A 23,419-nucleotide genomic window follows, 5' to 3' on the forward strand; every position below is an offset into this window, starting at 1 on the left:
TTGTTTTTGTTCAGTTCTTCTTTGCTCATTGACTGATGTTAGAAATATATCTCTGCGCATGCGGCATCAATCGCAATGAAAACTATTTTTATCAGTGGCGTAGCTAGACCCGACTTTCGGGGGGGGGGGTTACTTCTTTTATATATATATATATATATATATATATATATATATATATATATATATATATATATATATATATATATATATATATAATATAATAATATATATATATATATATATATATGTGTGTGTAATCGCTTGGAATTTTTTCCTTTCTCTTCTCTCTTCTTTTTCTCTTTTTTTTTTTTTTTTTTTTGAGACTAACTTTTCGGGGGGGGGGGTTTGTCCCCAAAACCCCCCCCTTAGCTACGCCCCTGATTTTTATACTTTGATAAGCAACATTTTGTGAGGTTTAATGCTTTGTTGAGATAAATTTTTTCAGATTTATCATGAATAGACGTCTTAAAAATACCCCCTCCCTCCCCGCCCCTTTTCACTCCTAGAAGCCTGTTCCGTATTTACTGTTCCAGATTCTAGCAACTTTGCTTATAACAGATTACAAAGTATTGTCGCAAACTGGGGGAGGGGAGGTCATACCTCCCAGCCCCCATTTTATTTCTATCCCTTCATGTAGTGCCATAAAAAAATTGAATTCAAAAATATATTTACTTTCCCTTATGGTTTCGATATTTTTTTTATTTTTCCAAGCAAACATTCAAATATTACCACGGGTTTGGAGGGGTGGAGGGGGTCATGACCCCCGTGCCCCCCCCCCCCCCGCCTTTTATCCGCCACTGCCCTAAGCTATAGCATGCTTAGCTTGTACTTAAATTCAGGTTTGCTCTTAAGTTCTCATCAGTTAATATAGTCAGCAGTATAACCATTAACTCAAAATTGCAATTTGAAATATCACCGTTTCTAATACACATTTTTTTTTAGCAATTACGATTGCTTATTGTTATTATTTGTTGAGCAATCATGATTGCTTATTGTTCTCATTTTACTGTCCTTGACGTTACGCTCATTTTATTCCCCCCCCCCCCCCGCCTTCCTCTGCAACACTTCCACCCACCGTCCTCTGCATTCGCCGCGCGGCTCCTCTGGTCCTGAGCACTGTCCCCCGGAATCTGCTTCTTCTGGTCGGTGGCGTCCATGTCCTGCACACACGCACGCTCATACACATACACACACGCCTATGTGCATACACACAGGTTTACCCACACACACAACTATACACATGTAACCGCTCAGGAGGAGGGGCAGGCTTGGGGTGACAGGAGCCGTTTCTAGAAACAATAACTCCAATGAGTAGGGTCCTGTCGCAACTCGTGATTGCGAAACACATAATTTGAATTCAAAATTTCAGAATTCAAATTAATTTACTATCTTTTTTTTTTTGAGCAATCACGATTGCTTATTGTTCTCACTTGACCGTTTTTGGCGTCCGTGCCTTTTTCAGCTTGGACCAGGCCTGCAGCACCACCGTCCACCGGCGGCGGCGCGGCTGGTCCTGAGCACTGTCCCCCGAAATCCACTTTTGCTGGGCGGTGGCGTCCATGTCCCACACACACGAACGCCTACACACACACACGAACGCCTACACAGACACACACACGAACGCCTACACGCACACGAACGCCTACACACACACACACACACACATGCATACATACACTTACGCACCCACACACATGCGCCTACACAAACACACACGCTCGTGATTGCGAAAAACATCATTTGAATTCAAGATGCCAAAAATTCAAATTATTATTTTTTTTTTTTTTTGAGCAATCACGATTGCATATTGTTCTCATTTGACAGGTTTTGGTGTCCGTGCCTTTTTCAACTTGGACCAGAAGCCACTGCAGCACCACCGCCCAACGTCCTCTGCCTGCGGTGCGGCGCGGCTGCTCCGGTTTTGAGCTATCCGCTTCTCCTAGTCGGAGGCGTCCATGTCCTACACACACGCACGTTCACACACACACACACACACACACGACTTCACACACATACACTCACACACACCTACGTGCATACACACAGGTCTACGCACTCACACAACTATGCACAGGTAACCGCCCAGGAGGAGAGGCAGACTTGGGGGGGGGGGGGGACAGGAGCCGTTTCTGGAAACAATAACTCCAATGAGTAGGGTCCTGTCTCAGTTCGTGATTGCGAAAAACATAATTTGATTTCAAAATTTCAGAATTCAAATTATTTTCTTTTTCTTTTTTTTTTATTCGTTGATGAACTTGAAATTGTTTCTGATACATTCAAATCACATTATCAAGATTGAGAATAAGTAGGAACCTTTCGAAGAAACAACCAAAAAAAGAATGGGGGGGGGGGGAGATCGTAGATCCGGCACTGACTGATTAAAACTTTTCCTTTTCCTCTGAAATGAAAACAACGATTTTCAGAACGCGATCACACATTTTCCTCATCATATCGCAAGTTGGCGACAAAAACTCGGCTCCAGTTCCATACGTCGCCAATAAGAGCTCCGAGGAGTGCTAAAGTCAACGGAGTTGCTAGAAAGAAACTTACTCCGCTTTCGCTTCGATCGCTGTTGTGCCCTCTGAGAATGATAAACAGTGGTCCGGTGATAAAAGTGTGGAAGTAATCGCTTTTTCAAACGCATTGAATAACTTTTAAAATGCTCAATCCTTTGGAAACACAAATGCTGCCACGTCAAGCTGAGATGTCTAATGCAGCAGTTGAAATGACAGCTGAAGTAAGTACAATTTATGTGAATTATAAGAAAATATAGGAAATGTTGATCAGGACGTCTTTTTTTTTTCTTAAGCTCAGCTCTTTTGCACTGAAAAAGGGGCTCCTTGTTACTCTGAAAAACCTGTATCCATATCTCTGCAAAGAGCGATTTAACGTTGTAATATTTTCTTTTATATTTTTGCGCAAAGGTATTTCTTTATTTTTACGCGAAGTATGTTTAGATTTGGAATAATTTTTTTCTTTCCTTTTCTATGGAATTTTTTTTAGTCACTTCTACACACGTATCGAATTTTTAAAATCAAAAGAAATTTCAATCATGGTTTGAAAAGAAAAACTATTAAAAGTGCGGAGAGGCCAATGGTTTAAATGTGAATTTGCAACTTTTTGCTGTGAGTTGAATGTTTTTGTTCAACATCTAATGAGGTTTACTTAATTACTTATTTAAACAAACCAACAACTGAGACAAGTTAAAATAGCCAGATCTCTAAAGGGCAATTTAAGAAGTTTACTTTATTTGAGCAATTTATGAAGATTGCTTATTAGATTGCTTATCTCACTCCGACCACAGCCTTACGTTTATATTTCGTACTCTGTTGATTTCTATTCTCTTTTTGATTGGTCAGACCCAGACCAGTCACATGACTCATTTTAATTTCGTTGAGTATCTAATACACAAAAAAAAAAAAAAAAAAATCACACAATTTTAATTTTTATGTTGAAATTCATCGGAAATTTAGTCTAGTTTTTGATCAAGGAAAAAAAATTGATCACCACCCCCCCACACGCCAGTATAGCAAAGGTAAACTGTTTATTTTCTTCATAAAACCATGCTAAAATACATGATAACTTAAAAATTTGCTTCATTCGATCAATTGACCCATCAAGATTCTAGTTATTTTGATATGGAATCGGACATTTATAACAAAAATACTTTTTTGTTCAAAACTAATTTATTAATTATAACTGCCTTTTATTCCAAAAATACAGTTTACGGGCCATTCCAACTTCACGTGCAGGACAATCCGACTCAATAATTTCACCAACATTTTGATATAGATCTTAATATTTTAATTAAACAGGAAGAAGCAACTTTTTTCTGTATATTTGATACAAAGATACTCCTGTGTTCCTGTGACACAGTTTTTTTTTTTAAATAACTTTGTTTCTTAATTTTTGATGTATTTGCATGCGTCACGTGCGCATCGAAAGCCTCGACCTCTTGTTTGCTACATGCATTATTTAATTTTTATTTTTTATTTATTTATTTTTGCACTATTAATATAACAATAACGATACAAATTGTGTGTTAAGAAAGCTAAAGTTCTAACGTAAAGGAAACATATCTCATTTATTGAGAAATAATCATTTGAACCATTGAAGAAAAAAAATTACATGGTCATTCCACTGAAAACGGTCATTTTGCCCAGCACGTGACAATTCCTATATTTCATTTTAAAAAAATACATAATTTTAAAAGTTAATGACAAAAAATTTTTAAGATGTGACACTTACGTTTGAAATTCTTAAGCAACGAAATTTTGTTCGTTATCCTTTTAAATTATTATTTTTAATGAAATGAATGAAACGTCACGTGCGGGACAAAATGACCGCTTTCCGTGAAATGGCCCTTCGCGAGAACGTAATTAACTGCTACATTCCATAAACTGGTAGATCGAGTTTATTCAGAAGATGAATAAGAAATCTGAAAGAATAAACTAAAATTCGGTAAAAAGTAAGGGTTGCCTTCCGCGGGGGGGGGGGGGAGGGATTTATGCCGCATAATTTGCCATAGAATTTTTTAAGAGGGCTTGTTTTCAGGACCTATCAAATGAGAGGCTTGATGGCTGCACCCCCCCCCCTCGTGCTCACCCCTGCAAAAACAACTCGGGAACTCGATTTATAAAAGTCTAGGGCGTCCCCCCAACCCCCTGCAGGACGATGGCGCACCCTCTCAATTGCTACAAAGCATCGCCTAGGAAAAGAGCTCCCCCCCCCCCTTTCCCGGAAAATGAAACAAAAAAATCTTTATGAAAAAACCGCCCCGAAAAGATTTAATAGCGTAGGCAGTGCCATGGATCTTCATTCCCCCCCCCCCCTTTTTTTCTTTGTCGAAACCCCTTTAAAAGTCAACTCAATTCTAAAAAAACTCAGAAAATGAATGAACTAGTCGAGAACTCGATTCAAACTTCTCGAGAACTCGATTCAAAGTAATCGCGAAGTCAATCGCTCGAGTTCTCGATCTCAAAAGATATCGATTATCAATCACTCGAGTGATCGACTTGAAAAGATCTCGATTATCAATCACTCGATTATCAGAAGTACTTGATTCCCGAGATCTCGATTATGCCCATCACTAATATGAGTGTTTCTAAATGAAATTTTAAATAAATTTCCAAAACTTGTCAATTTAACTCACAATTAAATTGTTGGTGCATTGTTGTTAAATGCAGGGGCGGACTGGCCACGTGTGAGATGTGGAAAATTCCACATGGGCCGTCCTTAACTCGGGCCGTTTTCTGTGCATTCAATGTGTACGTGCCGTTTTTCTCAATTTTATTTTAAAAAAAAGTTTTCAGCTAGGCCGGCCGTTCTTGTGTCGAGGGCTCAGGGCCGATCCTAGAGTGTCGGCCGCCCGTGTGCAAAGACCTAATGTGCCGCCCCTGAAGAGTAATTTGCATATTTTGACTAATCTTTAACGTCCATATAAATCTTTCTTTAAATTTCTATGCCAAGCTCGAATTTAAAAAGGGGGTGGGGGGGGGGAACAGAAGAATGATCTTATAAAAAGGAAGAAATTTCTTATACAGGGTGGCCACAGATCAGGGAAATCAGGGAGATCAGGGAAAAGTCAGGGAACTTTATTAATCAGGGAAAAGTCAGGGAAATATCAGGGAATTTTGAAAAAATAACAAAAAATGAGGGAAAATTGATTTTTTTGAAGAAAACATTTTTTTTGCTTTGCAAAATTAAGTTCTCTTAATTCCCTACGCATTTTCCGCCAATTATCTGTTCAAAAGCTTGAAATTTCCTTTTACGCTTTCAATGCTACGTAAAATAAACAACCATACAGGCAAAGAGGAAGCCTTCAATTATGCCTTAGCTCCTTTGCATTTATTCCATTGTCTCAAAGTAATTAGCGTACTATAATCATGATTTCAAGAAGAAATCTTTGGTTTTTGAATTAATTCTATAAAAGCTTAAGAGTTATTACTTCGCGTTTTTAATTTAATTGCTAAAATTGAACTTTCAATTAAAAAAGGCAGTGGTTGCGGCACCGACCGCCGGAAATGCAATGAAGTACCGACCTCCTTCTGCGCATGCGCAGAGTAGAAATTACTGCCTTGGGGTCGGGATTGTTTTATGAACCCGACCAAGGGGGCGTTACGATGGGCGGGATCTAATTTCAACAGCCGACCAATGATATTCTATGCGGTCGGACGAATTATGTATGGCCGACTACACAAATTAAGATTCTTTCCCAATGAGTCTAAGCGGTCGGACGAATTATGTATGGCAGACCACACAAATTAAGATACTTTCCCAATGACCATGCTGAGTGGTCGGACGAAATATGTATGGCCGACCACACAAATTAAGATTCTTTCCCAATGACATTCTAAGCGGTCGGACGAGTAATATATGGCCGACTACGCAAATTAAGATATATACGCCGAGCGAAATGATAGTTCTGAAATTAATATAGATATTAAAACGGCATACACGATCTGTAATTATGCTTTAATCATAATTCAATTATTCGATGCGATACATCGACCATCTCCGACCCATGCCCTCGAGTGCCGCTGCTTTGGGTCGGACATGATTCAAATAGACCTTATGAAATTCTATGGAGGTCGGATGTATAATATGAGACTTAATATGAATTTCCAGTGAAATACTATATTTAGCAATAATTTAATAAGAATTAAGGTAGATTTACGGCGACTAACCGATGTGTGTCACCGCCGGTCGTATAATGCAACATTCACACTACGTCCGCACATCCGTCACCGACGTATGCTTTTCTCCCTAAAACCAGTTTTCGACCGGCGTTGCCATGACAGCAAGCCGTATTGTACGGGACCCGTCGACGGGACGAGAAGCCAGATATTTGACGGCTCTGACGTCCGTAGAGTTGGGTGTCGCATTTCATTGGTCTCCACGAGATGAGCGCGCTTTCTCTATTGGGTGAGAGACTAACATGTGCCTTTTTCGCGTTCCGCAAAGTATGAATGCTTCTCTCTTTTCGGAAAACGTTACTCTGTCCGCTTTACGTGGCGAACGTGATGTGCGGACGCAGTTTGAATGTTGCATAATACGGCAGGAATTCTTTTCCGAAGTCTAACTCATGCCCTCGAGCGCGAAATTCTAGGGAGGAAATCCGTAGAGCTATTCATTTTGATTTCTTTTAAACAGTTTTCGAATATTCAATGTACGCTTTGAAACTCGCACCGCGTTCCATGATGCTAGCCATTTTTACACGAACCAAGCACGCACGCACATGGTCGGAAGTAGTTGGAACTAGTGCGAGACCCACGTGATAACAGGCCAGACAACTCCCCTCCCCCCCCGCTTCGTTACGCCACCAGTAGTCGATCTTTGAACTTGGCGCGAAACTTAAAAACAGTGCAGTTTACCAGTAGTGTTGCTTGCTCTGGTTGATATAGATGAAATAGGAAATATGTAACTTCGGATGCACATTTTTGAATACAATTCTGTTGGATTTATCTCTTCCTTCCCACGTACCGGAATGTAGAGGCAATTAAAAAATATATGTATAATATAAGTCTTAAGTATCTGCTGAGTGAAGCGAGTTCCGCTGCCGAACAACCTGCATGTAAAGCAAAAAGCTGGACGCCTCATGGAATAAATTTTAAAGTTCGGAGGTAAGTACTCTTTTCTCAGATAAACAAATTTACATTTTATGCAGTTAAGATTTCTTAAGTTTTCCTCCATTACACAAACAATTGTCAGTTTCCTTTCCGATATCTTTGTCTGTAATTTGTAATTTCAGCATACTGCTTTAATATTTGAAACGGTTAACTTGCAACTTTTTATTTCTTTATTTTTTCAACTTTGAACACGCATTTATTCGAAATGGATTTTCCAAACTAACAATATACATATGTCAAAATTTTCTGCGAATATACTTGTTGCTATCAGAAGCGTAACTTGGTGTTGATATTCAGTAAAAATGTAAACAAGTTTATTGAAACAGGCTTTTAACTGAACTAATCTTATATTTTCGGTTTCGATTAAATTGTTTTATACGCTAGCATGTGTTATTTTGATCAAAAAACATTCCTTGATGGGTTTCCGTAGTTCTGAGATAAAAGATTAGATTTTAACGCCGGAGGTCGTGGGTTCGATACTTAAACATTTCCCCCCAACTACGCCCCTGCAATGTTATTCAAACAAGCTGGTTCTGTGCTTAAATTAAAAAATATATATATGGTTTTTTTTTCACTGTTGTCTTTAGGTTTTATGATATTTATGCACACATTGTGGTTAAGTTAACGGTATTCATAATTTCTGGGCTTGCGAAAGATTAATTTTGAGCAGTGGATACACAACGTGTTTTTGCCAAATGCTCTATGCTTGTTTGTTTATGCTTAAAAAGGGCAAAATGTCTTGAACTACATATTTTTTGAACTCCTTGGGTTTTCTGTTAATAAGCTTTCAGGAACTCTGAAACTGTAACATAAATTGAATTAAAGGGCTGTCTATAAAGTATGTTACAAACTTTTGAACAAATCCCCCCCCCCTCCTCCTTGTTACATGTAACGCTGTTCAACATGAGCATATTGTTATAAACAACGCGTGATGTCACACTTCTTGTTATCCCCTCCCTTCCCCCTGTCACAAAACTGTCACATTGATTTCCTAAAAGAGCATACTTAGCAAAATGTTGATCTAAATTTAACATATATGAGGTTTTAAGTATTAAAGAAAGTTGCTAAAATGGTCATTCTATGAAAAGTTTTTTGAAAAATATTACTTTGTCATCAATTAATGCTTTTTAAAATAATTTTTCAAAAGCCTAAAATGATGAACAATTAAAGCCCCCCCCCCACGCACACAAGAATCATTAGCAGCAGAAAAAGCTTAAAATGGGAAAGTAGCCGAATTCCAAAAAAAAAAGGCTGTTTAGATATTGAATACATTTTTTCATATACAACATACAGTATTCATGATGTATCATTCATTCTTTAATTAACGTTTTTCAAGTTAAATTCCTGTGTAATTTTTCGAGAGTGCCCACCGAAGGGGGGGGGGGTCGGAATCATAGTCTCATAGTAATGATAGCTTTTCAACGGCTATAGTTATAAATAACTGTGCCCTTGAAATTTTAAGGGAGATGGAGATGTTTTGGTTTTTTTTTTTTTTTTTTGAAGGTTTCATAATTGAAGGGGGTAGGGCACCGTCTACTTTGGGGATGGCACCCAAGCATTCACGTCTTTTTAAAAGCATAAATTTGCTCAGCTAAGTTAACATTAATAATCTGGTATTATGTACTTTAATTTGATGTTATGTCTTTGAAACATATTGCAGTCCTGTTTCCCGTTTACTTAAGTAAAAATGTTTATTTATTTTTTAAAATTTCATTTAATTCTTATTCAAATACAATAGTAATATTATTTTTTGTTTTGATGTAATTGTAAAATGAAAGTTCATTTATTTATTTGAATACTTCTTAAGACTTAATGTTTCAATACAATATACGAGTACTTAAAATGCGATTAGTTAAAAAACAATTTCTAATGAAAAATAAAACTGTGTTTATTTATCACTTTGTTTTAACATGATTGTAAAATAAAATCGTGTTTAGTTATTTGAATACTTTGTAAGACTATGAATTAAGCTCAGTGTATTTTTTAATGTATGATTATCGGTTCCTTTTTATGTTTTCAAATGAAAAAGTAGAACTTGTAATGCTACTTGAATAACAGAAGACAATAATAAATAAACCAAATAGTTTTATTTAACCAAAATATTAATCGAAGTGCTCCCTTCCCAATATCATTGTGGATCGACAAACGATGACGTCATTTGCTAGTTGGATGGCCTTTTTATCTCGAAGGCCTCGATCAGTTTCTGCCAAGCTATGTGAATAACTCATTATTTTTTTGAAAATTTTTGTTGGATAACTCATTTTTGTATAACACCGTCCAATTCATCAATTTTCGTTTAGCAAAGATAAAATTTATAAAAGAACAAACAGTATAAATATTTAAAACAGTGATTTCCAACATTTTTTTTGTCGCCCCCTTACCTTTTTCCTTGAAAAAAGCAAATTTTAGAGGGACGTAAAATCGATATTAGGTATTTTTTGCATACAGTGAAACCTGTGTAAGTTGACCACTCGCGGTGCAGTACTTTGGTGGTCAACTTATAAAGGGCAGTAATGATTTTTTGAAATATTTTTTGTCATTTCTCGCACCGTGTATTCATTTTTCGAGGAATTCACCCTTATTACTCTTTCTGTTCAACTAACTTTCATTGTTTAACATTATTGAAAGTGAAACCATAATTAAAAATACTATTCAAATAGTTTTATTATTTTTTCCTTGTTTTAAACTATATTAGACGCCGTAGTTTTAGAAATTCCATATGTGCCAGCTAATTTTCTCTGGCTTTCTCCTTTTTGAATTCATTTTAGTATTTCATACTTCTTATTAATTTCAAATTCAAAACTTTCTTTTTGAAGCCTTTTTATGTAACACTTACAGCCCAAAGAGCAACAAGCTCGACTCTCTCAGTTCATAAAGGCAAAATTAAAATTTCCTATATCTTAATCCCTTACACTCGAAATAAGTCAGAAGGGCTCTTTAGCAAGCCCATATCTGCGTACCCGCAGTGCGGGGGGGGGGGGGGGGGGGCTCACTTCCTCTAGGGGGCTGACGGCCCTAGAAATTGAAGGAAAAAAACTAGCATTGAGACTTATTAACTTTACAAATAGACACTGGGCCACTAGGGAGATGCCCTACCCATTTTGTTGCAGAGGGCCCAAAATGTACAGATCCGGGCCTTAGCGCAATTCCAGAATTGCCACAACCTATTGCAACTGAAAGAAAACACTTTGTACTTTTCGACTGACACCTATTTTTATTGAACAAAGTACAAAAAACTATCTCAAAGTGCAATAGAACAACAAATGAAAACAAGTTTGGAGAGTAAAGAGCAGCATAAGCTTTATGCTGCTGTTTAGTTAGTAAATTGCTAGTCCGTCATCAAAGCATTAAAAACATTCTTAGAAAGCTATCAAATACAATAATAATAAATTAATGAATAATAAAATAAAATAATTTACTGAAGAAAGTTTAAAAAAAACAAAGTGATAAACTTACAAAGGTTTTTTTTTATTGGGTTGTTCGGAAAGTAATTTCGTTTTTTCCCGTCAGAGGACTTAATTACGTTTTTTCGAAACCAACTTCACACTTAAGCCGCATAACTATTATATGTCTTGAGAGCTGATATTGCAAGGCTTGTGTGTGAAAAAGTTCTATTAATTCTACGCAGTAGTTTTTGGTTGGTGCCCTTTTAAATATGGAGAGCAATAAGCAGCATTTTCGTCATATTTTACTTTTTTACTTCAGAAAAGGTAAAAATGCTGTCCAAGCGAGAAAAAAATTGACGGATGTGTATGGAGAAGGCGTGTTAACAGTACGCCAGTGCCAGAACTGGTTTGCAAAATTTCGATCCGGCAATTTTGATGTCGAAGATGCACCACGGTCTGGAAGGCCGGTCGAAGCTGACAAAGATGCGATAAAGGCATTAGTTGATGCAAATCGGCGAATAACCACACGAGAGATCGGTGAGAGATTAAATTTGTCGAATTCGACTGTTTATGGCCATTTGAAAGGCATGGGCTTAACCTCGAAGCTCGATGTGTGGGTGCCCCATGTCCTTACGGAGCGAAATTTGTGTCGTCGCGTTGACGCGTGTGATTCGCTCCTCAAACGTCAAGAAAATGATCCATTTTTGAAGCGGATTGTTACTGGGGACGAAAAATGGGTTGTATACAACAATGTTAAATGCAAGAGGTCATGGAGCAGAAAAGATGAACCGGCTCAAAGCGTGTCAAAAGCCAACATTCACCAAAAAAAGGTGATGCTCTCCGTTTGGTGGGATGTCAAAGAAATCGTTTTTTTGAGCTCTTGCCGGACAATACAACGATCAATTCAGAAGTCTATTGTCATCAGCTGGACAAATTGAATGATTCACTTAAAGAGAAGAGGCCCAAATTAATCAACAGGAAGGGTGTAGTGTTCCACCAGGATAATGCGAGACCTCACACAAGTTTGGTCACTCGCCAAAAACTTTTACAGCTTGAATGGGACGTACTGCAACATCCACCATATTCTCCAGATCTGGCGCCTTCCGACTACTATTTGTTCCGGTCCCTGCAAAAATTTTTGGATGGCAAAACCTTTACCTCAAATGAAGTTGTCAAAAACCACCTGAACCAGTTTTTTGCCAGCAAGGACCAAAACTTTTATGAGAGGGGAATTATGTTACTGCCAGAAAGATGGCAAAAAGTGTTGGACCAGAATGGCCAATATATAATTTAATAAAATATTTATTCATTATACGAAAACTGTCTTTCATGTTCCCCAAAAAAAAAACGAAATGACTTTCCGAACAACCCAATACAATGCTCCAAACCAAATTTGGCGTACATTAGTAGTCAAGATAGACAGGTGGTCAAGTTACAGAAGTTTTCCTTCATTATATAAGATAGGACTAATTCCGTTCCTGACAAAAGAGGTCAACATAGACAGATGGTCAACGTACAAGGGTGGTCAACTCTACAGGTTTTACTGTACTTAATTTTAATTTAAAGCCTAAATACTGTACCAATTTTATCCAATTATTGTTACACACATTTTTTATGTCTTGTTTTCAAGAGTAATTAATTTTTGAAGGGAGATAATAAACTAAGATTATTAATATACTTCTCAAAGACAGCAGAACATTTTTCTCTCTCCCCCCACCCCTTTTTTTTGGTATGAAATTTAGGATTTGGAAGAATAATAAACTTGTGCAGTTTAAACTTGAAGAAAAAAAAAAGAGAAAGAAAGAGAAGGGTTTGTTCCGGTATCTAGAACCTGTTCTGAGTACAATTCGCATGCTTGTCCAAGATATGAGGATGTGCATGGCCCTCCTGAACTTAATTCATTTCTTTTTTACACTCATGTTTAACCCTTTCTCAAGAAAATTTAGAAGCTCTCATGTTGATGTCTTTAGAGAAGGACATTTTAAATCAAATAGATTCAGAGGATACCATTGATGCTGTTGCTCAACAAAGTAGACTTTTTTTGTAAGTCTAATTAATGTTGTAGAAATGTGTTTTTTTCTCGCGATTTCTTTTATTTTTATCTTTAGTACCAAGTAGTCTTTAACGGATATTCATAATCTATTACTTTTAAGGAAAAAAATATAAGTTACATGCTTTGAAAGAAATTTTTTGATAAAATTAAAAAGGAATGTTGAAAAATTTAAGTAATTATTATGTCTTAAATACTGTAAAATTTTGTTTCCCTATCTTTTAAAGGGATACACTGAGTTATAGAAGAAAAAAAAATTAGGTTCTTTAACCGTATTTTAAGTATTTAATAATATTTCATCAAATAATCTTTATTTTTGAAGTTGTTTTCCTGTTAACTGATTTGTAATGCTTGTTTATAGATTTTTCTTTCTTAGCTAGATTGATAAGTGTAATTGCTTTAAGTGTTTTTGCCCATTTTAATCATAAATAATGTATCTATTTTTACTTATATTTTTAATGTTACAATCTTAAAAGCAAATCTAAGATTTCCGAATCTAAAATGCAGTATTCCCAGAAACTATTAGTTTTTAATTTATTAGTAGCACTACCATATTGCAACTAGTACGAAAAGTACATTTTTAAAAATCTTATCATCATATACTTTTCAATTTTAATGTTATTATTCAGTGTCAAATTGATAAATGCAATGTTGAAATTCGTTAAATAGCATACTTTCAAATTTCGGATAAAATTTTTCCGGATAAAATGATAAGATTTAGCACTAATTTGAAATTTACAAAGTTATTATTAGATTTTTCAGTTTGACGAAATTAGGGCCTTGTATGAAAACATTTTCACTGATTCTTGAAGAGTAATATTAATTTTGTCATTTTTAGTTTATTACTCTTGAGTAACTTTTTTCAAATATTATTTCGTTTTCATTAATTTCGTTTAATTTATGTCATTAAAAAGGTTTAAGTCGGATCATTTCTGTGTTGTGCTTTCTTTTGTTACTCGATTATTATTTATTTTCAGCAAGCATGTAAACTCGTACAATAAAAGTATAAATTGTTATATTTTTGGTTTAAGCGGTTGAGTTTCACTTTGTTGAACATCTTCGTAGGTTAAACTCTAGTTGAACATATTTACTTACGAAAAAGAATACGCACATCTTATTGCTTTTCCCAATACATTTCTTCGTTTTCACTTTAAATCTTGGAAGCTGATAAATAAATTGTTCTTACTTGAAAACGTTGTGTCAGTGGAATATTATTATTAAAGGCAAGTTAATATGTAGCATAGGCCACACATATACCATAAAGCACAAGCACTGCCAGAACTTGCTTTCTGTGGAGAGGGGAGGGGAGTTTGGTCATAACCATCTTTACATGCATATAAACTACCGTATTAAAATTATTGGCAATATAAATCTACGTTAAAACCAAGGGCCTTGGGGAGGAGACCGCAATCCCCCCACCCCAAGTGTATATCCCATGATTTTCACTTTAGTTCTTAGAACCTGACAAATTAATTTCACTCACTAGATAACATTTTGAGAGATACCTTTGAAAATCAGTTTTCTCACTGAGACAAATGGCGACTTTTTCGGACGAAATTCTTTTTTGTAGATTAATTCGGGCTTATCCGATATTTCCGATCAGTTCTCACTGTCTCATGATCTGTGATGTATTCATTCTGAACGGATATATTACGTTTGGTTTACATAAAAATTTTCATTAGTTTGAATACGTACAATACAATTTTAAGAAAAGACTTAAAAAAAAAAGAATTTTTTTTTCTGAAGGGTAAATAGTACCGCTCATGGCCATATGAGGTAGTGAGAAGCAAGGGATGCAAGAGGAAAATTTGAAAATTTGGAGATAACCAGTACAAATGGTAGGTGGACCCCTCCTCTGTCTTGGGGCAAGAGATAGTACCAGCAGCCCTGGTAGGTGCCGCTGTACAGCATGATTTAGAAAAAAATTCAATGAAAGCCTACCTAGGATGTAATCTTTATACGAATTTTACTCAAAACTTGAAAATGTCTGCTTACTCCCCTTTGCTTCTCACTGCCTCAAATGTATTACGTTTTGTTTTAAATAAGATTTTTATTCACTTTTACATAAACGAAATACTCTTAAATGCGGCTTTTCAAAGAAGCCACACTGTTTTCACAGTGGTTTTTTTTATTGCGTAGAGCAATTTAAGCTTGCAAATATTTTTGAGAAAGTTAGATCCTTGAAATATCATCTGTATATTATGGGCGTTTGCTGTATGCTTAGTTTAAATCAATCTGCCCACTAGTTTGCTTGAAATGAAAAGTTAAATAAGGATTTCTGAAAAAAAAAAAAAAAAATCTAGGTATTTCAGCGGGGGGAGAGAGGTGAGGGCTGCTGGAGGAACCTTTTTTTTTTTTTTTTTTTTAACACACTAGAAACTTTTTAGGTTTGGAAAACAACAGCCAAACGTTTTTGGATGGGGCCGGCATGAATTTTTTTTTCTACATTAAAAGTTTAGGGCCAGTCCGCCCCTGACTGTGGGATCCGATGGGTTCTGATCTTGACACAAAAAGACTTTCACTCAACGAATGATTTCAATCAGTACTCATAAGGAAATTTTAATTGATATTAGAACTTATATACAAAAGCTATTTACAATTATGAAATTAAAGATCAATTCTACATTATCAACCACGGCATTTCATAGCGAAACTATTCGGGCGGCTTTCCAGCGCGTCCATTCATTCTCGTTCTCTTGGCTCTTCCCCGCTCGTCGCGCAGACTCGTTGTATATGTTGATTCCCGGTCGCGCCGGCTGTTCCAGCTATCTCAAGGCAGTCTGTTGTTAGGGCGCCCCGGTCTGGGCTCCTACACTACTGTACAGTGCTATTATGCCCATTCCTTTCTGATTCAAAGAATCCCGTAAAATTTGAATGAGCCCCGACTGTTGATCCTTCTATTTTGCTTTTGAATTTATGATTTGTCTTATCTGTGTACGGTTATGAAACTATTTCAACGGTGTAGTTATTCAATAGTACTTAATACATTCTAAACTACTGGGCTTATATACATGGGCGGATTTATGGGGGGGGGCAGAGGGGGGCAATGCCCCCCAATTTTGGGATGACTTCTTGTAGTAACAACACATCTTCCAAAAATTTAAAAAAAAAAAAAATTATTATTTTTTCTTTTTTGAATAGTTCAGAAGGGCATGATTGGATTTATAGGGGGGCATAGTGGGCAATGCCCCCCAGTTTTGGGAGGACTTTATATAGTATCAACACATCTTCCAAAATCTTAAAACAAAAAAATCATGACTTTTTATTTTTTGAATAGTTCAATGAAAAAGAAGAGAAAAGCGAATGTCCTTTTCTGATGGGAGAAAAGAAAAGGGGAAAAAAAAACAAACATTAAATATACAAATAGTACAGCTGTCCCTGGGGTGCTGAAAATGTGTCTAAATTCACTATTTTGGACTGAAAACCATTCGGACAAGTATATGAATGAAAATATAGGCTAAACGAGCTATACATTAAGCTGCAACACTTATAATAATTGACGATTATTTTAACAAATTGGAACCTAAAGCAAAGGAGAAAAAACTCCCCCCCCCCCACCCCATTTGCGCTAACAGAACGATATACTCGATCTACTCGTTATGATTTGTGTCCACATTTAAAGTATATTTGTGCATAATATTTATGTTCTTAGTAGATTAATTGGCCTTTTGAGAAATTCTAAAAAACACAGTTTTTTTCCTTCTCCCCCCTAGCTCTTCCCCCTCTCCCTCTCTCTCTCAAAAAGAGAGAGAGAGAGAAAATAAATACTATCGCAAATTGAATAAATTTCAGTTATCTGAGTGTTTTGATTAAATGAATCTTTTTACTTAGAGGGTGAGTACAATTTTACCTACTTTATAAATACTGTTTAAAAAGTAAGGTAAGTCATGATCATCTAAGTCTAAGTGAATCAGTCCTTGTCATTATGGAAACATAAATAATTGAGTCATCAAAAGTTTTGGAAAAATTTACTGAAATTTTATAAAAGTCTATAAAAGCCTAACAAAGATTGGTAAAATCGTAAAAATCCTTTAACCGTAAAAACTGACGAAATTTCGTAAAAATTACAAAAAAATCAAGCAAAAATTCGCAGGTAAGAGTTACAAATGGGACCGAATTTGCCTATAAGATAAACAAGCTATTGCTTAGGTCCTCTGCTTTGAAGTGAGTCCCTAACTCCCAAAAAAATTCATGATTCGTTCCTTAAAAAATGGAAATTTCTTTAAAAATCTAATTTCATTTTTAAGTGCTTGAAAACCTTGAATATTTGGAAACGTGTGGCTACAAACCTTAAATTTTAAAATTTCTAACAAATGGTAGAGGGGGGAGGAATGCCAAAATATGTCAAATTCAGCTCCTTGCCACATCCTGTATTAAAAATGTAAAAATCATGGTCGTCACGTTGGTAACATATTATTTCAAGTAAATTTTTGTGACTCACATATTTCATATCTTGCTATTGATTCAATCCCGAATGCAGTATTTTGGAAATTCTTTTGTATTGATTGCTTTTATCTTACTTCTTCTGCACATTGTCTATCTGTTTAGCACGGAAAAAAATACACACTACTTCTATTTCTATTCGTTTTCTGCCCCACTTGCAACTGAAGAAAAGTTGTTATGAGAAATCTATGGTTTCTTTTTTCTTTTAAATTTAAAAGAGCTATTTCTCTCAAAGTTAGAACAGGACTGTAAAAATTTACAATCAAGTACTAAAATATCAGAGACTGGAAAGTACAAATGAAGTGCATTAAATAATTTTATTTATTCTAAACTAAAGGCCTTGAAAATAATTAGATAAGTCTTTGAAAATCCTAAGCAAAATGGGCTCCAATTACTTCTACTGCATATTGTTAATCTGTTTAGCCAGGGAAAAAAAATGTTACACTACTTCTATTCCTTTTCTCTATTCCTTTTCGTTTTCTGCACTACTTATAATTAAAAAAAGGCTGTTGTAATGAGAAATCTATAGTTTATTTCTTCTTTCAAACTTAAAATTGCTGTTTCTTACAAAGTTTGAACAATACTGTACAACTGTATAATCTAGTTATCAATTGCTATGTCTATCCAGTTAACCTTTATAAATCTTCAAAATGCAGAATTTTATATCCATTTTACAAAATTTTCTCCGGGGAAGAAGCCCCTGGCCCCCTAAACTTGGAGATATTCTATTTCCCACTTAAAAGGGATCCCTGCTTCAATCTCTTGATACCAACTCCCTCTCTTAAGGTCAATTCAAAAAGGACAGCATGAAAACACACGTTAATGAAAACGACACACAAAAAAGTAAAACATGGACTTATGCAGCTCAGGAAACAGACAAAAACATGGAAGTGGGGGGCAATAAAAATGTTGCTAAAAAAAAATCCTGCCCCCCCCAGGAACTCAGTCCTAAATCCGCCTATGCTTATATAGTTTTCTTTTTAGTTTTTTTGGTTTTTACGCAGTCGGGTTTTTATTTAATTTTTTTTTAAGTTCTCTCTCTCTCTCTCTCTTTTTTTTCTTTTTTTTTGTTTGGATTAACCTTAGAAAGACGGATTGGGTCTGGCTGGTCCCTCTCATAGATCGTTGTTTAATAAATCGAATAATGACTAATTGTAAGTAATGGAACTTTTTGACTTTTTATTATATGAACCTATTGAATTGCTTATTTAATCATACAGCTATTAGCCTCATAGAAATGTATATATTGAAAATTATACCTAGAAAAGTGATGTAAATATGTTTGATAAATGTATTTTACCTGGTGTTACTGGTTTATTAACCGACTTCAAAAAAAGAGGTTATGATTTCGGCTTGCGGATTTTTATGTATGTTTTCGAATTATTCCAAGACTACTGGACCGATTTGAAAAATTATTATTATTTTTTTTTTGTTTGAAAGGGTATACTTCCCAGATGGTCCCATGTTGATGATGGAAATTTGGTCTGGATATGATAAGGGATCCCGGAGAAATCCAAGAAACTTTAAATTTCACACGTTGTGGCTACGTACTATAGCTTACGTCAACGGTTGGAACACGTCACAGATCACCTGGTTTTGCTATGATCGGTGTGTTTTCACACCTAAGGTTTTGGCTTCCTCTTGAACGATGTTTAATTCTCGCGGCACATGGATGATCCAAATTCGCATCGCTGCGTCGCCTGCTAATTTTTTATTACATGTGTTACTTGGGCGGATTTATGGGGGGGGCAGAGGGGGGCAATGCCACCCCAGTTTTGGGAGGACTTTATGTAGTACAACACATCTTCCAAAAATAAAATATATATATATATATATATATATATATATATATATATATATATATATATATATATATATATATATATTGGAATAGTTCAGATGGACATGGTTGGATTTATAGGAGAGGGGGGCATAGGGGCAATGCCCCCACCCCCAGTTTTGGGAGGATTTTATATAGTAACAACACATCTTCCAAAATCTTAAAACAAAAAAATCACGACTTTTTCTTTTTTGAGTAGTTTAATGAAAATGAAGAGAAAAACGAATGTCCTTTTCTGATGGGAGAAAAGAAGAAAAAAAAAGGGGGGGGGGGGAACGAACATTAAATACAAATAGTACAGCTGTCACTGGGGTGCTGAAAATGTGTCTAAATTCACTATTTTGGACTGAAAACCATTCGGACAAGTATATGAATGAAAATATAGGCTAAACCAGCTATACATTAAGCTGCAACACTTATAATAATTGACGATTATTTTAACAAATTAGAATCTAAAGCAAAGGGGACCCCACCCCCCCTTTTCGCACTAACAGAACGATCTACTCGTTATGATTTGTGTCAACATTTTTCAAGTATATTTGTCCATAATATTTATGTTCTTAGTAGATTAATTGGCCTTTTGAGAAATTCTAAAAAAACATAGTTTTTTTCTCTTCTCTCTGTCTTTTTTTTTGTAAAGAGAGAGAGAGAGAGAAAGAAAATAAATACTACCGCAAACTGAATAAATTTCAGTTATCTGAGTATTCTGATTAAATGAATCTTTTTACTTAGAGGGAGAGTACAATTTTACTTACTTTATAAATACTGTTTAAAAAGTAAGGTAAGTCATAATCATCTAAGTCTAAGTGAGTCAGTCCTTGTCATAATTGAAATCTAAATAACTGAGTCATCAAAAGTTTTGGAAAAATTTGCTGAAATTTCATAAAAGTCTATAAAAACCTAACAAAGATTGGTAAAATCGTAAAAATCCTTTAACCGTAAAAACTGACGAATTTTCGTAAAAATTACAAAAAAAATCAAGCAAAAATTTGCAGGTAAGACTGGATTACAAACAGGGCCAAATTTGCGTATAAGATAAACAAGCTATTGCTTAGAGCCTCTGCTTTGAAGTGGGTCCCTAACTCCCAAAAATAATTCATGATTCGTTCCTTAAAAAATGGAAATTGTTTGAAAAAACTAATTTCATTTTTAAGTGCTTGAAAACCTTGAATATTTTGAAACGTGTGGCTACAAACCTTAAATTTTAAAATTTCTAACAAATGGTAAAGGGGGAGGAATGCCAAAATATGTCAAATTCAGCTCCTTGCCACATCCTGTATTTAAAATGTAAAAATCATGGTTCTCACGTTTGTTAACATATTATTTGAAATAAATTTTTGTGACTCACATGTTTCATATCTTGCTATTTATTCAATCCCGAATGCCGTATTTTGGAAATTCTTTTGTATTGATTGCTTTTATCTTACTTCTTCTGCATATTGTCCATCTGTTTAGCACGGAAAAAAATCACGGAAACTTCTATTTCTGCCCCACTTACAACTGAAGAAAAGTTGTTGTCATGTGAAATCTATGGTTTCCTTTTTCTTTTAAATTTAAAATATCTATTTCTCACAAAGTCAGAATAGGGTTGTAAAAATATACTATCAAGTACTAAAATATCAGAGACTGGAAAGCACAAATGAAATGCGTTAATTAATTTTATTTATTCTAGAGTCCTTGAAAATAATTAGATAAGTCTTTGAAAATCCTAAGCAAAGTGGGCTAAATTACTTCTACTGCATATTGTTAATCTGTTTAGCCAGAGAAAAAATTATACACTACCTCTATTCCTTTTCATTTTCTGCACTACTTATAATTAAAAAAGGCTGTTGTAATGGGAAATCTATAGTTTATTTTTTCTTTCAAACTTAAAATAGCTGTTTCTTACAAAGTTAGAACAATACTGTACAACTGTATAATCTAGTTATGAATTTCTATGTCTATCCAATTAACCTTTATAAGGCTTCAAAATGCAGAAATTTATATCCATTTTACAAAATTTCCTCCGGACAAGAATCCTGGCCCCCTAAAATTGGAGATATTCTATTTCACACTTAAAAGGGAGCCTTGCGTCACTCTCTTGATACCAGCTCCCTCTCTTAAGGTCAATTCAAAAAGGACAGCATGAAAACACACATTAATGAAAACGACAGACAAAAAATAAAGCATGAAATTATGCATTACAGGAAACAGACAAAAACATGGGAGTGGGGGGCGATAAAAATGTTGCTAAAAAAAAAAATCCTGCCCCCCCAGGAACTCAGTCTTAAATCCGCCTATGGTGTTACTAATCTATTTATTACTACGTAGCTAAGCAGTAAATTAAATATATTTTGCTACTTTAATAGTTGAATAAAAAACTTTAATATTTTATTCACTAATAAATAACTTTTTTAGGCACTAAAATATAAAGTTCTTTATTTAATATTCCAGTTTTTAAATATATTTAGTGTTTAACTCAGGGGGAATTGAATACAGAACACCCCTCCCCCACGATTTAATTAATATTCTTTAATAATATACATTATAATTGTGTATGATTTCTGAAGTTTGACCCATATTCTGGATTTACTATTTCACGATGCCGCCAGTCCAATTTGAAATTACTGTTATATTAATTAGCAGACTTCAAAAAAAGGAAGAGATTCTGAACTCGTCGGATTTGTTTTTCTCTTGTACAATGTTCCATAAATACTAGAAGACACCTGTACCCAGGGGCGTGCACAGGGAGGGGGAGGGACACCTGTTGGCCCGAGCCTGAAGGGGGCCCAATATTTGAACAACTAGGGGTGAAATATAGGTGTAAATAACAGTATGGAGAGGGGACCGAAAAAGTCATTTGTGACGGGCCCCAAAATTTCTGTGCACGCCCCTGCCTGTATCGATAAGGAAAATTCTTTTTTTTTTTTTTGAAACGGTATACTTCCCCAGCGGTCCAAAAGTAATCAAGTTCAGGTTTGATGAAATTGAAGTAACTCTTCAAATATCATACTCACATTTAAATGAATTTGTACTTTATTAACCTTGTTTTTCGTCTCACTTAGTGAACCAGTTTTTATGATTTTTTTGTTTAGTGGTGGTTTTGTTTAGTGGTGGTTTTGTTTAGGGGTAATCCATTGATTAAAAAAAAGGCCATAAAACAAAGGTATATACTTTCTTTACCTATAGTTAAAGGAAGTACTAAAACATTTATTACTAAGAGTAATTATAATGAAAATTTTGAATCAAGGATTCTCTGAAGCAAACATAGAATTCATTCTAGTGTAATTTTTCATCTTCATCTATAGTGGTGCCACGTAAAGAAACATGCTACTGTTATCACTAGTTACATGACACATATTGCGAAACATGAATATCAATTTACAATATTACAATTTTACAAATTTAAACTTAAAACGATTTCTGTTTTTTTTTTTTTTTTTTTTTTTTTTTTTTTTTTTTTTTATTATTATTATTATTTTTTTTTTTAATATATATAAAGTTGAACTAATGTTCAAGACAATTTTTTTTTTTTTTTGTACATAGTTACGCATTTGAAAAAGCCTTTCTTCACAGTCGTTGGAAGTCTCCGAGACGCTGTGTTATTTACACCACTAAAAAGTAAAAAATAAATTACTTTTAAATTGAAAAAAAACGCCTTCAAAAAACACCTAGGAACTAAAAAGCAAAAAATAAATGATTACACTTATGTACTGTTTCCTACCCAAACCTAGAAATGAATTTTATTTTACAATTCCAGTACAAAAATCAACTAAACACCGAATTATTAAATAAACACTGATTTTAATTATACTATACGATGAATTATTTGAAATACTTAACTAATTATATACGGTCTCTTAATTTTTAATAACCTTTTGAAGTCGGGGCCTTCTATAAACTATTACCTAACGTAACTGAGTAGTCTTAGTTTTAAAGACTAATTTCGCGTTTAGTTAAATTAGTGTTTAATTCAGGATTCGGTGAGTTGTCAGTTACACTTACGGTAAAACTACACGCAACAGACCTACGACAAAGTTGGTCCTTGCTGCGAACTTAGCACTTTGGATTCGGAATTAATCGTGCTGGAGGC

At 35.0% G+C, this 23,419-nt stretch overlaps 1 protein-coding gene across 2 annotated transcripts in view; it reads left to right on the plus strand.

Moving 5' to 3' along the window:
- The first annotated feature begins 2,442 nt into the window (after window positions 1–2,442).
- Window positions 2,443–23,419, plus strand: part of LOC129232580 (uncharacterized) — a 36,564-nt gene continuing 15,587 nt past the window's right edge. The window contains exon 1 of one of the 2 annotated variants that reach the window (XM_054866723.1): window positions 2,443–2,737. In XM_054866723.1, the coding sequence (XP_054722698.1) occupies window positions 2,660–2,737 (78 nt within the window). In that variant the 5' untranslated portion in view covers window positions 2,443–2,659. The remainder of the gene's footprint in view (window positions 2,738–23,419) is intronic. The other variant, XM_054866716.1, reaches the window with a different exon arrangement.

Source organism: Uloborus diversus, chromosome 1, assembly GCF_026930045.1.
Source record: "Uloborus diversus isolate 005 chromosome 1, Udiv.v.3.1, whole genome shotgun sequence".
Lineage (NCBI taxonomy): Eukaryota > Metazoa > Arthropoda > Arachnida > Araneae > Uloboridae > Uloborus > Uloborus diversus.